Consider the following 15,853-nt stretch of genomic DNA (forward strand, 5'->3'; position numbering starts at 1 on the left):
GGACCTAAGATTGTTCGGAAGCATTCTCAAACCATCAGTATCTTGATGGACCCCAGAACGCTGCAATTACCCTTCAACTCAGAATGTAACTGCATTAATACATCCTCAAAATTCTTCCAGAGCAAGCCTCAAATATTTAAGCTTGTTATCTCTACTTGATTAGTAGATTTGATCCATAGGGAAATCTGTTGTCAGCTCAGCAAAGATGCAATCAGGGTAAATAATTTCAGGAGGCTAGGAGATGACAGATCAGATGGCACTGGAAAGTGACAACACCCTGTAAATACATTTGATTTGTGTGGAAATTTTCTCTGAGCCTAAATTGTAAAGAAGTCTTCCTACTGTGAGGTCATATTATGGGAATTTTTGGGAACTATTGGGTCACTGACATTCGTGACAATTTTCCATTTCTTTGGACTCACGGAAAAAAAATTTTTTGCCTTGTTGGCTTCAACCAAATACCTCACAATGTGAGTTATGCTCTTGTATAGGTTGAGTTAAACCAGAGGGTTATACAAATTGTGTTGAAAGGACAGCTGATTTTACAGGACACAAATATTCCTGTTCATCCCAAGTTAGGCTGCTAGGAGAGAAAGAGTGCCCAAAACTGCATGCTCTTGAATAGATGCAAGTTTGTTCAGACCTCGTCCTAAAAAGCAGAAAGCCACATTTAATCAGAGGATGGTCTGTACTCGGCTAACTTGAGCCCTGCAAAAATCAGGATTGGATCAAGACCACGACATTATCTTGGTTTAAGGCTTCCTTAGTCTTCTGCAGTGCCATTTTGCTTGCTGGCGTCTCTGACCAGGGACAGATGGGAGCTGGTGATGGCGTGGTGCTGGTGAATGAGTGATTGTTCCCCACCCCACCCCCACAACTGTAAAACCTTCAAAGCATTCACATCAGAGGACTGGAGAACAAATGCAATAGTTACAAGTACCCGCATTCAAGGGGCAATTTCATCCATGTCTATGCCAAGGACTACCCCCCCTTCTCCCCCAAACAATCCACCCCACCACCACCAACACAAAGAAACAAAGAAACAAACAATAAAAGAGCTAGGCAATGGAATGAAATGACTCCCAGTAGTGCTGAAGGAAATATGAGAACGAATGAAGTCAGTCTAATCCTCAAACACTTCCAAGAACAAAGGGGGGAAGAGTTCCGTGGGGCATTCCACCTTCATGTGCAGGAAGCGGCTGGCATGGCAGGCTCCGATCATCCGTAGGTCTGTCACCTTCATCAGGAGTTTTGGCCAAAAGTGGGTCACATGGTGTTTTCGGTAATTGATATAGTGTTCAAAGGCCAGCAGAAAACTATCCTGGTATTTTTCTATTCTTTCAACACAGGCGAGCCCTGGGCGATCTGAGGGGAAGAGAGAAGATGGATGTTAATTCAAAGGAGAAGCTGCACCTTCAATTCAAGCCCTTTAATGGGAGGGAGGCAGGTGTGGGGACTTTTCAACTCCAAGGAATGAGCCTGGAGGCAATGTGAAAACCCTGGGGCATCAGGGACCAAGGTAGCAGGGGAGTGGCATCACTTATATGAAGGGAGTCAGTGCTTTATCCCAATAAACATCTTTGGTTTAGACAAATCACTTCCTTGGGTGTGAAAGGAGATGCTTCTCTTCTAGGGAACAGAAGGAGAAGCCTAATATAAAGCTGAAAAACTCTGTATAATGATGGAAAAGATTTTCAGTTTCCACTGGCTGCCTGGGTGAGGGTGGGACAAGCATGACAAGCAGAGAAGGGGGAGCTGTTAGAAGGGGTTGGGGACATCACAGGGGGTCTGGGAGCTAAAGGAGGAAAGTCCAACAGTAGGAAAGCCCCTTGAAGACAAGGAAGCACAATATCCAAGTTTAAGTAGGTTGGCAGACTGTGAGGTACCACCTCTTCCCTTCCCTCATACCTTTAGTAAAATTGCTACCTTTGGCAGCCTCGTGTTGGTGGTACGTCAGGGAATTAAAAGAAAAGGGGATATCATATGCTAGGGTCACCATCAGCAGAGAGGAGAGCCAACACGGGAAGCTGGGAAGAAGTGACCAGGCCCATGTAAAGCCCACTGGTCTTTCCACGATATGTGGGAGGAGGCTTGAGCCAGGAGGGAAAAATAATAAATAAAGGGATGACACAGGAAAGCTGGTTGACTGGGGAACATCCAGGTGGCACACATTTGCGTTACAAAAGTAATCTGTAAACCTGGATGAATTCCTCATCTAGCATCATGAACCCCAGCCAACCCCCTGCCAACTCTCTGCCCAGTTGTCCCCACAGTTTGCTCTTTGGAGCTCCAAAAAAAAAAAAAAAAAAAAAAAAAAAATAACGTTTCAGTTGTCCACTTAACGAAGTATCTAGAGATCTAAGTAGGGTTCTGCTTAATCTGAAAGGAAGGATGAGAGCTCATATCTCAGTCCCCTTTTCTAAGTCTAAAAAGATATATATAGGCTTTTGGAATTTCTATACAGCTCAAATGGCAATTTGTACATTTTATTTTGTGTTTTCCTTCATATATGAAGATAGTGCTGCATGGATCTGCTCACTCTCTCTTTGTCTCCTCTCTTCCTTCTTTGAGGGTGTAAGAAGAAGAATTATCCACAGAATCCTTTCTTTTGTGTGTGTGTGAGAGAGCTTTAATGGCACAAAATGTTTATAGCTACAGATTATACTTGTATTGTAAACTGTATATAATGATACAAAGTGCCAACTAAATAGAAGATGACTGCATAACCACTTTGGCTCAGTTAATTCCAATAATTTTAACAATTGGTTCATCTAAAAAATCATCTGAGTCTTCAATTTTCATTTTTTAGAATAGTAAATATTTTTGCTGCAATCAAGATAACTTGTATTTTCAATGTGCAAGTTTGTGCATGTTTGCTCCTGATTCTTTTTACAAATATTTTAAGCCAGTTTTCTTCAAACATAAAAATGAAGCCTGCCTTTTGTTCCTAAACGTAAACAGGTATAAAGCTTTTAAATCATAAATCTTAAGATTTTCAACTATTAATTGTTGATTTCTCCTTTCTAATCATGCTCTGTTTCTGTTCAATGCAACTGGATAGGAACTACAAACTTTCATCCCAGAAATCAGGGCTATCAATAAATACTGGATTTCATCTTATAAGTTCTTCTGTGATCAATGTATTCACATTTTAAGTAATAGTCCACAGTTTCAAAAATGCTTTAGAAAAAGGGGTAGAACTAAATTTATTTTTAATATTGAAAAAATTGTAAATATACTCAAGTTCTGATCACACTACTGACAGAATCACTACTGAGTTTGGAAAGATGGGAATGTAATGACTACCAAACGCTGCTATTCCTTTAAGTATAATTTTACTTTTCCCTCCAATGATGCCAATTGTAATACAAAGTAAGGTGTAGCTACATAGTTCTCCTAACTTTACCAACTTTTTCAATTTTATTCAGGCTTTTCAAAATCAGAGGGTATCAGATTTACTTTCTTCCAATAGAAATTTAAATATAAACACTTGAAATAAATAGGTTATAGAAAGCAAATCAAGTGTTACCAGGTTTAAGATTAAGATAAAAACAGAGTATAATAAAAAGATATCTAAAATATTTAGACATCAAATGCTCGAAAGAAAAAAAAGAAAAGAAAAATAATTCAGAAAACAATTTTGGATATATCATTTCCTTAAATATACTAGCTATATGCTTGAAAAGAGTCAGAAATTAATTTTTGTTTAATCTGTATGTTATTTTCTGCTATAACATCAAATTTATAAAACAATGTGAGAGAGAAAGGAGTTAGTTTCTGCAAATTGGCAAACTGCGTTGTCATATTGTTTTTATTCAAGTTAACTTGACGCACTTTATTTAATAAATAGACTGCTAGTTTAAAAATTAGCAACGGTTTTCTAAATATTCAATTGTAATGTCTATATCATAAACAGACTATTTATTTATAAAACATATAGATGTATCCTTTAGAGTCATGCTTTATATTCTGAAATCCAATAAAATCTACTTGAAATAACTGGTAAGCCTGATGCTTTCCAACAATTTGGTCTTAACGCTTCCCATTTGAGGAAAAAAAAGGGATGTCAGAGAAGGAAGAAGTTGCTGAGTGCTCTGGAACGTCAACAACTTAAGGAAAAGATGGCTACATAAGAAAATCAACAGTGCCTGCAGAATCACAAGAATCACCTTGGGAAGATCGTACAGTAAATGTTAATAAGTGAGACATGAGAAGAAAACAAATGGCATCTTTTCAGAACTTTGTCAACAGTTCCCATAAGCCAAGTCTGTATTTTAAAGTTGCACAAGTGCTTGGAATAGCTCTAAAACAACAATCTGAAGAGCTTAAAATGCTTCTGAGTTTAAAGATGCTTCCTAAAACAAGAAGCCTGTATTTACACCAAAAATTTGAACTCATTTCAAAGCCTCTTCTTAAAGAAAAAAAGAATAAATAAAATAAATGCAAAGAAAGTCATGAAAAATTCACATGTATCTAAAAAACATAAAAATCCCCAACACAAAAATCTCCAAAGCAATTCCATACATTTCTAGGCCCGAGATATTTCTTACCAGAAGTAAAGATTCTACACCAAAGAAAAGACAGCATTACAACATACTAGTTTTAAAATCTGCTGATGATTTTGGTTCTTATTCTATTTCATATCTATCATTTATACAGTCCATCTCCTACAAATTAAAAGGAGCTATTAGGAGGTTCAGACAAAATGTGGCTACAAAGCTGGATTAAAATAATTTTTTATTGCTTATTTTTTTTTCCTTGTGTTGTGTGTGTGTGTGTGTGTTCTTTTTAAATAACTATAAATTCAAGCTTAGGGAAGCTTGCCTTTGTTTTGACAAAAATAACAAAAACAAAGCTTTTGTATCATTTGCTAATCTCATCTTGTTTTAAGAAAGGGATGGTAGTTATCTGCAAAAGTAGAATTTATACCATGAATGATGAAGGTCTAAATCTGGTGGTACTAAAAAGAGACAATAGCATTAGTTGCCAAAGATATAATCCGCTGGTGGTTTTTGTGGAAAAGAAGCCCTTGCAAGTTTATAAACAGCATTAAACTCTGTTAGGAAATTCTAAAGTGTCTTACAGGCCAAAAAGGGAATGAGGTTAGTAAAATGCCTCAATAGAGTCAGAATAAAATACTGGATTGGGAGAGTTACTGGAACTTGGACATGTAAAAATAGGGCGGTAGGCTGGGTCCTGCTTACAGTGGTCTCAAGTTCAAATAAACTAACTTGACAATAACACCATTTCAGAGGTCACACGCATTTCCAGGGGCTTCTCTTTCCCTCAGTAGGTGCTGGCAGAAGGTGTGCTCAGTCGTTTTCCAATATAGATGCCTAGCCCCAAAGCCAAAACATGGGAAATGAGAAACGGGATGAACACCTGCAGAGAAAAAATGCCCCCTTTCTTCAGGGCTCCACTTTTCCTCAGGCTTAGAGAAGCAGAGCGTGCCTGAAGTGGAACTCCTTAGGTGGAAAGTTTTCAGGTCTCCCGGACCAGTCAGATACTCAGTCTATACTTCTCTTCAGAGCGTCAACTTCTTTCTCCCCTCTCCCACTTCTTCTGAGAGCTATGGTCCCTGCTGGTGTGCAGCTCCACATCAAACAACGTCCCTTGAACTATTCTGTCCTGATTCACGTTGTGCACCCAAAAGAATCTTCTCCATGTCTCCGCTGTGGGTACAGGAAGTGGAAGGTTCATGCTCAAGCTCCCATTTTCCCCGTTGCCACTGCTGCTGTTTTACTGGCAGCTCCACCAGGAACGGCTGAGGCTGGCGGCGGCCGAGGCTTGTTCCCCGTCCTCGCAGTTGTTGTTGCTGTGCAGGGGCGGCGGCCGCTCCACTAATGACACGACGTCGTCAGGCGCCGGTGACAGCTGCGGGCGCGGCAGGACCATCTCTGGTTCCCGCAGAAGCACAACAAGCCGATCCCTGCCCCCTCTTCTGCCGGATCCTTTTAACTTTTGATCCAAACAAAATATCAACATCGTATTTCTCTGGATGTACTCTTTCAAAGGGGAAAAGTAACTGGGTTTTGTGGCATCAAAACTCTGCACTTTGAAGAGAGACTAAGAAAAGGTGTTTGTATAAATGATTTAGAGAAAATGAACTGACATTCAGATGATACTTAAATTGGATTAAACATGTTAATGAGGAGAGAAACATTTTAAAGGTCAAAAACTGTCTCTAGCTCCTTAAGACAAAAGTTCTCAGAGTACTGTCTTTTGGATCATTTCCATTTTAACTCGCTGCTGATCACTGCAGGACCCAGGAACTTAGGGGTGGCAGCTCCTGGAAGAGGTTTTGATGAAAAGGTCTAAGATACTGTGTAACTAAAACGGCAAACAAAATATGGAGCTTAGAAGACAAATTTTAAGAAGAATTGAAGTGTTGGAGCTTTGGTGCTGGTATCATTTGCCAGATGTAAAGTGTCTTGTAGTCTTTCCCTGGTCCTGGCAGAAACATGTCCAGATCACTTGAGTGGAAAAGATTTTTTAAAGTTATTAAGTACCTCATGTGGCTGTCAGGCAGTGACAGCCTCATAAAATCAGAGAATTGGGAAGAATCATTCAGTGAAGAGTTCAATAGTGTTTGGTATCAAATTGACAATTTTTGCCATCTCCACATACTCCTTACTTAGTATCTACCTTACTTAGTTTACTGACTTAATAATTTGTTAAAATGGACTCATTACAGGGAAAACTTCATATGACTCTGTATAAAAAAATTCTGTTTGCCATAAATAGAAGATAACCACAAAAATAGATGCATTGCAAAAGATTTTATTAAATTTTAGCTAAAGGTTCCTGCTGAAGATCACACCTAAGATCTACTCTTTGTTACAAAGGGAGGTTTAGCAGAAGTTAGAGAGGTGTAAAGGCAGAATAGTTACCAGACTGAATCTCTCTCCTTGCCCTTCTTAGGAGACATACCCAGAAAGAGAACTGTAAAAGAAATCACTTTCTCACTATGTCATTCAATGTTATCTAAAAGTGTCTTTGTATAAGTAAAATCTCTTTGTACAAGCATTTTACTTATACAAAGACACAATGCATCTATTTTTGTGGTTATCTTCTATTTATGGCAAATGGAATTTTTTTATACTGAGTCATATGAAGTTTTCCCTGTAATGAATCCATTTTAACAAATTATTGTCAGTAAACTAAGTAAGGTAGATACTAAGTAAGAAGTATGTGGAGATGGCAAAAATTGTCAATTTGATGCCAAACACCTTGAAATCCTCCAGGATTAAAATTTCCACTCAGTTCAATTATTTCAAGGAAACTGAAGCCCAGAGAAGCTAAGGAGTTTACCCAAGGTCATACAAGTAGATAAGCTACAAGTTTTAATTCTTAAAGAATAACTCTACTGAGTTAACTAGGAGGCATCCATTCTACAAAGGATTCTCATCGTACTTTTGACTGAAAGTTTGCCCATTTATTCAGTCATTTATCCAGTAAACACTGACTGAATTCTACTAAATTCTGGCCTAGTCTGTTCTTCTAGGTGTACAATTAGATACAACTCTGTCCTCAAAAAATAGAGAGTCCAGTGGCTCCTTCCCATTATCTTGGGAGACTACAAAAAGCTTCAGACACCCCACACCCTTCTTCGGTTTCCAGGACATTGGCAGATTCCTCATCGCTTGTTGAAAGATAGTGGGCTATGATTCTAAAGCTAAAGGGAGATGGAAAACTCGTCAAATGATTTGAACTAGTACCAGACAAGAAAAAGCTCTTTTGACGTCGAGTAATGAGTCTGTGCATACTCACCTGAAGACATCAGCAGGACGGCCTGCAGGAGGGCTACTTCAGTGTCATCCAGGTTGAAAGAAGACAGGGACATGCCCAGGTCAAAGATGGCGTCCGACACCACCCCAAGACCTCCGTTTTTCAACTGTCCCCGCGTCACTGCCATTTCCCCATTCAGGGTTAAAGTCTCACTTTCTGGGTCATAGCGCACAGCAGCGCGAAGGGACATGATCTCCATACAGCAGCCTTTGAGGAGGATTATCTGGTCTTCACATGGCAGCTGAAAAGAACCAGCCCACATCAGCAAAGAGCAAGTGGACAAATGTCAGTCAGGAACAGCATGCAGTATCTTAAAAGCAACAGAAACAACATTCTGTGATCAACATTAGTCCTGGATTCTTTGAGCCCATGGCCTTTCCTTTCCTATTTGGCTGCAGACTCTTGGCAACCATGTTTAGCACCTCAAATTCTTATAATCTTCCTCAGTCTTAATCTCAGTAGTTTGCAAGTTTCCTAGTATATATAGCTCCAGCTGGTATTACAGTCCAGTGTGAAACTGTGTTATAACCCCTTGGTTTTGGGTTTGTATTATCCCTGCCACCCTCCCCCTTGAAAACTGCGTGAGGGTAGAGTTTATGTTAAACTTACCTCTATTTTCTCTTATACGTGGCACCATGCCTGCTATAGTTGGAATAAAATGTAGATACATGTTGAATGAAATGTCTGCCATTTTGTATTCCATTAGGAAGAAATTCTCAAAAGTGGTCAGTTTGCTAAGTCTTGAGACTTTTATAATTTGGTGGTAAAAGATTTTAGAGAAATGCTAAATTTTGTACAGAGTCATCTTTGGTCATTACATTGTGTGAACTTTATCCATGTTGACCCCTCCCTCTCATGAATACCAGGGTTTATTTTGAGATACTGCCATTCTGGGATTCTCTGATTGCAACATTTGGCAGAAAAACCCATACATTGAGTAATCCTGGTGCCTGAATAACTGAGAGGAATGTAATCCTGGGAGCCAGGAGTCTGGGTTCTGGTCTCACCTCTGCCCCTAACTCATGGGGTGTCTGTGGGCAAGGTCTTTACCATCTCTGGGTCTCACGGTCTCAGCTGTAAGTGACCTTCTAGTTCTATGCCTTTTAAAAAATTCAAGGAGAAAACTTGATCCAAAAAAACAAAGAGAAGCCCAGGTGCCAGTTGAACAATAAAGTCAGCTGTTGGCTATTGGAGCTACAAAACAGAAATGGTGGTATGGCTAATACTAAATAGTAGATAATTAGTTTTAACCTCATTTGATTACCCTGTTAATTAGAATTTGTGACAATGTAATAACAATAATAATAAGAAAATGTAGAAAAGGACTTGCTAAGCAAAATAATAACTCAAAATTTTATTTTTTGGAGGTGGACAATGTTTTAATTAAGTGTCACCACCGAAACAGTTTCATAAAAGTACCACACTAATGGAAAATGTTAATAACGGGGAAAACTGGGGGGTGGGGGGTGGGCGAATATGGAAAGTCTGTACTTGCTGCATGATTTTCCTGTAAGTCTACAACTGTTGTAATAAAAAAACAAACATTAAAAACAAAGTTTCAAAGGCTATTAGTTAAAGGCTGTTTTTGATGCATGATTTACATGCATCACCTTAATCTTCACAGTAGTACAGTGAGGTAAATATTTGAAATCCAATTTTATTTACAGATGTGGAAACTCAGGCACTGAGAGGTTAAATAACATGGCAGGGATCTCATGAATGTTTTGTGGGTGAGGCTAGGATTTGAAGATTGGTTAGAATTTAATACTAAGAGAACAAGCAAACAATCTTTTGAAGTACTTTTGATACGACTGAGTTTCTATAAACAATGAATATGTAAAGTACTCATTTCTATCTCTTCATTAAAGCAGGTACAAATTCATTTTGGGAAAAGCTCTTGGCAATGCTCAACTATTTCAATTTAGGTTATTATATAAAACTGGAAATACTACTACTGAACCACATTAAAAATACTGAGTATTTCATACTTTTTACTGATTCAGCCTAGCCATCTTGCCATTTAATTTCAAATTGCTTAGCTTTTTTTACAGAATAAAAGTCATTTGTATTTGGTTCTAGAATCTGTAATATTAATCTCTCTTTCTTACTACTAAAAAAAAATCACTGTGATTTGCTTTTGTTTAGATTCTATCCTGTATACTCAATTACATACTTTGGCTTCCGGCCCAAGAGCATGGTAGGGAATAAAAATGACAAACTTGGATAAATCTGCTATAGGTAAGATGCAGAATTGGCTGAAGAAAGTAGGTAAGGCTGGCTCCCATGCCGAGGGCAGTGGTTCTCAGCGTCAGCTCCACCAGGATGACCTGAGGCCTTGTCAGACCCAGATCACTGGGCCTCACGCCCCAGGCTTGTCCTTTGGTAGGTCTCGGGTGGGGCACAGGTTCCCAGGTGAAGCTGATACTGCTGGTTCAAAGACCCTGCCCTGGAGAGCAAATCACTAATCAGATCAAACCATTTGTTTTTTTAACTGTCACAAAGTCTACAGACTTGGATAGGCCCATATTTGTAGCCAAGTCTGATTACAGATCAAGTAGAAGTTTTGTTTTTAAAACCTACTAAACGTTGATGATTGGTTCAAATCTAAATACAAGTGGAGTAAGTATTTGTCAAGGATCACCAATGGTTTAACAACTATGCCAGATGCCTTTTCCTTTAAGAGGGGCTTATAGGGCTGAGGTGAGATTTGTGTCAACAGGTAGGCCAAGAATCTCTCTGTCATCACAAAATGCTCTCATTGTGGAAAGCTCAGCAAAGGCTGGAGAGGCAGAGGTGTGGGGATCCTCCACAGACTCTTCCTGCCTCCTTGGGAAGGCATCACTCAGGCTGACGGGCAAAGACAGTGCCCTGCAGCCAGCATGCTTCCCCCAGGGCTCTTAAAGAGCTGTCTTTGCCGGCAAGCTTCATGGGAGTGTTCTTATGTGTGTTTTTGGCAGCTCCGCCAGCAGTGGTTTTAGAGACTTGTGAAGCCCTGGGCCTCACACAAACCTTGCTTGGTGGGTTGGTGCAGATCTTAGCAGAACTGTCACGGGCACATTTGGAACAGCAGAGGCATCAAACTGCCTCTGGCAAGAAACCCCTGGCTCCCAAGACCACCTGGGATCTCCAACCTGCTCTGCAGGTGGCTCAGGGGCCTGCAAGGTTCATTTCCCCCTTCTGAGTTCAAAAGACAGTGTAAAAGGCTAAAAGTCCCCAACATTTATTTCTGCTGTTAAAAGCTGCCCAAATATTGTTGGAAACAAACTGGTATTTTCCACAGTAATTTACAGACTACAGAATATGACTAAATCATGAAAGACAAAATCATGAAAACAAAGCAGGCTTAAATTTCCGAAGGAAATTTGAAGACATAAGCTTGTCCCAAGACATGTTTGAAAAATTCATGCTGACCCGTCACCCTCACCAGGGGCATGTCAAGTGAAGGGGTGGTGACTGGTGGGGGAGGTGGCTTCTTTTCTTTCTTTTTCTGACTGAAATCTCTCTTCAATGGTTGGTTTACGTGAGTCTTACATTTTACAAAGCAATTCTGGTGGGCATTTAGAGGGGGACACCCTGCTGGCAGGCTGCACGGGTGGCAAGCTCAGTCGAGTTCCTCTTCAGACACGAAGGTCTAGAGCCGAAGAGACAGCCCAGAGAAAGAGGACTAAGAAAGGCCCTGGAAGACAAAACTAGCCAATGAATGGAAAGGGAAGATGATATCTGAGTTGACAAGAGTGGAACGAGCATGAGCACGCTCAGTCACAAAGGTGAGACAGTATGACCTTTGTTGAGGGCAATTTGGTGGCACAAATTGAAAGCCTTGAAAGGTGCAGATACCTTAGTCCTTAAGTTCCACTTCTGGGATTTACCCTTAGGAAACAGTGAGTGATGTGAGCAAGGCACAGCCTCCAGAATGCTCATTGCAGCGTATTTACATTAGTGAAAAGTTGGGAATGAACTAAAAAGCCAATAAAAACAGAGGAGAAGCCAAACTATAGTAGATTTATACTTTGGCATACTATGTGGTCATTAAATATCATTTTGTGAAAGAATATTTAAATGATATGTTTTATAGAGGAGGGTAAAAAGCAAGTTACATTGGGGTGCTGGTAATGCTCTGTTTCTTTATCTTGGTGCTGATTACGTGGGTGTGTTCAGTTTGTGAAAATTCATTGAGTGTACCTTTATGATGTGAGATCCTTATTCTTCAATAAAAAGTTAAAATAAGTGGTTTTATAAATAGAAAGTACATTATGGTATATATTACATTAGTATATTTCATATACGTATATATGTATATGTATACGTGTATCCATATGTGCATACACACACATATATTTGAAAAAAGACTGAAGCAGGCACCAAAATGTTAGCAGCATTATTGTTTAATACTTTTACTATGGGTGATTATTTTTATTATGTTGCATAAATTTTCAATGAACATGTATTATTTTTGTAATATCCAAAATGCTAATAAATGTTAATTTTTTTTAAAGGGTCATGGAAAGATCCATGCTAAATACAGATATAAGTCAAAATTCCTTTGCTGAGATTCACTGACTCCTCTGGGCCACGGGGTTGAGTGGTCCCTGTTGTAGGGCTGCATCCTGAAGCCCACTGCCCTGGATATGGCTTCTGTGGAGGCTCAGAAATAGGCAATGACAAATATCGTCACCAGTGTCTGATGCCCCTTTGACTCTAATTGGGCTCCCTTTATTGCAAACTGAAAGACACAAATGAGCTGGAAGCCAAGGCTTGAAGGAATCATTCCAGGTGAGGAAACTCGGCTACTTTCTATGTGCGATTAGAACTACTTATCACTGGCTAGTGTTGGGGATTGAATCCTGTCCCCCACAAAAGGCATGTTCAGTCCCAACCCCTCGTCCTGTGGGTGTGAACCTTTTGTAAAGAGGGCCTTTGAAGATGTTACTAGTTAAGGTAAGCCAAAACTGAATGAGGGGGGCTTGAATCCAACATGGCTGAAGTCCTTATAAGCAAAGGAAATTGGACACAGAAGAGGAAGCCACGAGAAGCTAGAAGTCAGTGGAACTCAGAAGAGAAAGGAGAGGACATTGCCATGTGGCACAAAAGGCAAGGAACACCAAAGATTGCCAGCCAGCCAGAAGATACCAATCCTGGGAGGAAACAAGACTTCGAGCTCCTGTGAGCCAATAAATTCCCACTGTTAAGCCATCCTCTTGTATGGTATTTATTTTAGAGCTAGGAAGCTAAAACAGGTAGCTTATGTAAGCGACTCATAGCAGAAGTGGCCCTCCTTATTTAGTATCTTTCTGGGTTCCCTTGGAGGTAGATTGGTGTTTATATGGTTTGTCAAAGGGAAAACAGTCAGCCCCACTCAAGTAAAAACAGCGAGGTTAGAGGCAGGATAGTAATGTAATAAAGAGAGAATAACAGCAGTATTAGCTAAAATGTATGGAATACTATTATGATTCAGGCATGGTGTCAAGCACTTTATATATATTATCCCATTTAATTCTTCCAATAGCCCTAAGAGGTAGATACTAATATGATTCCCATTTTAAAGATGATATAACTGAGGTCTGAGAATGTTAAATAATTTGTCTGAGCTTGTCCATGGAATCGGCTGCAGGGCACATGCCCTCAGCAGTAGCACAGCTAAAGCTAGGGGATGACGTGTCTCAAAGGGAGAATATGTGACTTCTGGTGGGCGAAGGTCTTCCTGAAGATGGCGGAAGAAAGGGTAAGCTTGTAAGAGGCAAGATTTAAGGAGATATTAAGAAGCAACTTGCTCCATGAAGGCCATGTGACTTATTCTTGAGGACTAAGAAATGATCACACAGCCATCTTTTTGGGATAAAGGAAATAGGGTTTTGTGGTGAAAAAAGTATAGACTTAGGTTCAAGCCCTGGTACCTTGTCTGGATAAGTTAGCTTAATCCCTTTGATCTCAATTTTCCCCATCTGTATAATGGGGTTAATAATAGCTACCCCACAGAACTGTTAAAAGGATTGGATTTAATGTGGGCAACACTGAGTGTGGTAAATAGGAAGTAGTAGGTTCTGAATAAATGGAAGCTATTGCTATCATTATTTCCCTATGCCTGGATTCAGATGGATGGGCAGAATCCTGAAGGGCCTCATGTAGACAAGCTAATGAATAATGACTGAATAGAGAAGATGGGGAAGTAAAAATTAAGTAGAGTGCATTTTCATTTTGTACTGATATTGCTTTCATATGACTAAATCCTTCCTAATTAACATTACATTATAAATAATACCCAATATTCCTGGCAGTTGATGGAACTATAATGAAAAAATAATGCAAAAGGGAAAACAATTTCCTCACCTCACAAAACATAGGCAACTTTTTGGCAAAATCCACCACTCTGGTAATTGCTGGTGTGATAATTTTTGTAAAATGGCTGAAGGCTTCCAAGTCAACCTTTCCACCTTCTGGGGCATTTACTATTGGTGCTTGTCCAATATCTTCAGGCTAAGGAGGAGAAAGAAGGAAGATTTAAATTAAAAAAAGGTTGAAGGGATCTTTATTTATCAGCATTCTCATGTGGCAGAAAATCTCATCTGAATTGACATTGTAGAATTCTCACATCATTTACTCTCCTGAGCAAAGATATGTCATGGCCATTGTTTTATTTTACTACATTATCAGTGATAATGTTCACAGGATTGTTACTGCAGAAAAAGAGGGGGGGAGGGAGAGAGAGAGATAGAGATAGAGAGAAACAGAGAAAAAGAGAAAGAGAGAGAGAAAGTCTTCAGGAATTTGGGTTCTGCTTTGGAATGCCCAAAGAGTGGATATTTAAATGCCAGGTGACATAATTCTAGGGCATCTGGGATGGCGTTTTCAGAGCACTGCCCACCAGAGTGTGTGTCTTTGTGTGGGGAGATGGGCATAGCATGGGCAGTGATGGAGGAGAGTGACTCAGGAGCCCTGGCATACAGTGCCCTGTGGATTCAGACTTGCTTCTGCAGCAGCTCCTGGGGCTTGAAGCTCTTCTCTGTCCATACAGACTCCAGTTTGAGGTGGTCTCAGCAGACCGAAGGAGCTCTCTGGGCCACCCTACAGGAATCTTAGCTGGGCAGCCTCGGCAGACCTTATGGCAGAGTGGGGAATTTACTAGTTGTCAATGTCCTCAGGGCACCTCTCTGCCATTCCCTTGCTCAAGAACAATTCGGATGGTGTAGCAGCGCAGGAGTCACCTGGGAAATTATTAGAAATGCAGAATCTCAGGCCCCTCCCCTGACTGAACTGATCAGAATCAGCATTTTAACAAGACCCCCAGGTGATCCTATGCACATTAGAGTTTGAGCGGCTCAAGTCTGTGGCTCCCTGTGCCCACTGGAGCCCTCTGGTTCCTCAGCCCGGCATCCAGCGAACTGCAAGGTGCGGTGTCTCTCAGCGAATCTCCTGTGTCCCCAGTGCTTCCTGTCAGGGACATTGCTCTCCACTGTCCTTTCCTTTCTTTGTGACAGTAACAGCCACTGTTTACCTGCGGCCTACAAGAGAGCCAGCTCTTTTGCATGCATTAGGTTAAAATAATCCCCTGCGGTCAGCGAGCTCTGTCTCCCTGACTCCAAACACAAGCTCTTTCCACCACATGGCAATTTCCCAGGAGCACCATGATTTCCAACCCTCACTTCCAGAGTTTTTTTATTTGCAATAGACTGTTTTTTAGAGCAGGTTTAGATTTTCAGAAAAATTGTGCAGAAAGTAGAGTTCCAATTTACCCCTCTCCTTGACCCACACACAGTTTTCCCTATGATTAACTTCTTGTATTAGTGTAGTACATTTGTTAGAAGTGATGAAACAATATTGATTCCTTATTATTAACTAAAGTCATACTTTACATTAGGGTACACCCTTAGTGTTGTACAGTTCTATGGGTTTTGAGAAATGTATAATGCCTTGGATTTACCATTACAGTATCATACAGAATAACAGTTTCAGTGCCCTAAAAATCCTGTGCTTCCCCTCTTCATTCCTCTCCATCCCCAGAATCCCTGCAACCACTGATCTCTCTACTTATTCTATAGATTTGCCTTTTCCAGAATCATATAGCTGG

At 40.2% G+C, this 15,853-nt stretch overlaps 1 protein-coding gene and 1 pseudogene across 9 annotated transcripts in view; both read right to left on the reverse strand.

Moving 5' to 3' along the window:
• Positions 1-1,022: 1,022 nt before the first annotated feature.
• Positions 1,023-15,853, reverse strand: part of THRB (thyroid hormone receptor beta) — a 431,077-nt gene continuing 416,246 nt past the window's right edge. For all 9 annotated transcript variants that reach the window (XM_037845829.1, XM_037845840.1, XM_037845820.1 and 6 more), the window contains 3 exons: positions 14,116-14,262; positions 7,771-8,029; positions 1,023-1,365 (listed from right to left, as the gene is read on the reverse strand). In XM_037845829.1, the coding sequence (XP_037701757.1) occupies positions 1,124-1,365; positions 7,771-8,029; positions 14,116-14,262 (648 nt within the window). In that variant the 3' untranslated portion in view covers positions 1,023-1,123. The remainder of the gene's footprint in view (positions 1,366-7,770; positions 8,030-14,115; positions 14,263-15,853) is intronic.
• On the reverse strand, positions 4,882-6,218 carry LOC119541709 (annotated as a pseudogene).

This window comes from Choloepus didactylus, chromosome 1 (assembly GCF_015220235.1).
Source record: "Choloepus didactylus isolate mChoDid1 chromosome 1, mChoDid1.pri, whole genome shotgun sequence".
In the NCBI taxonomy this organism is placed as follows: Eukaryota; Metazoa; Chordata; class Mammalia; order Pilosa; family Megalonychidae; genus Choloepus; species Choloepus didactylus.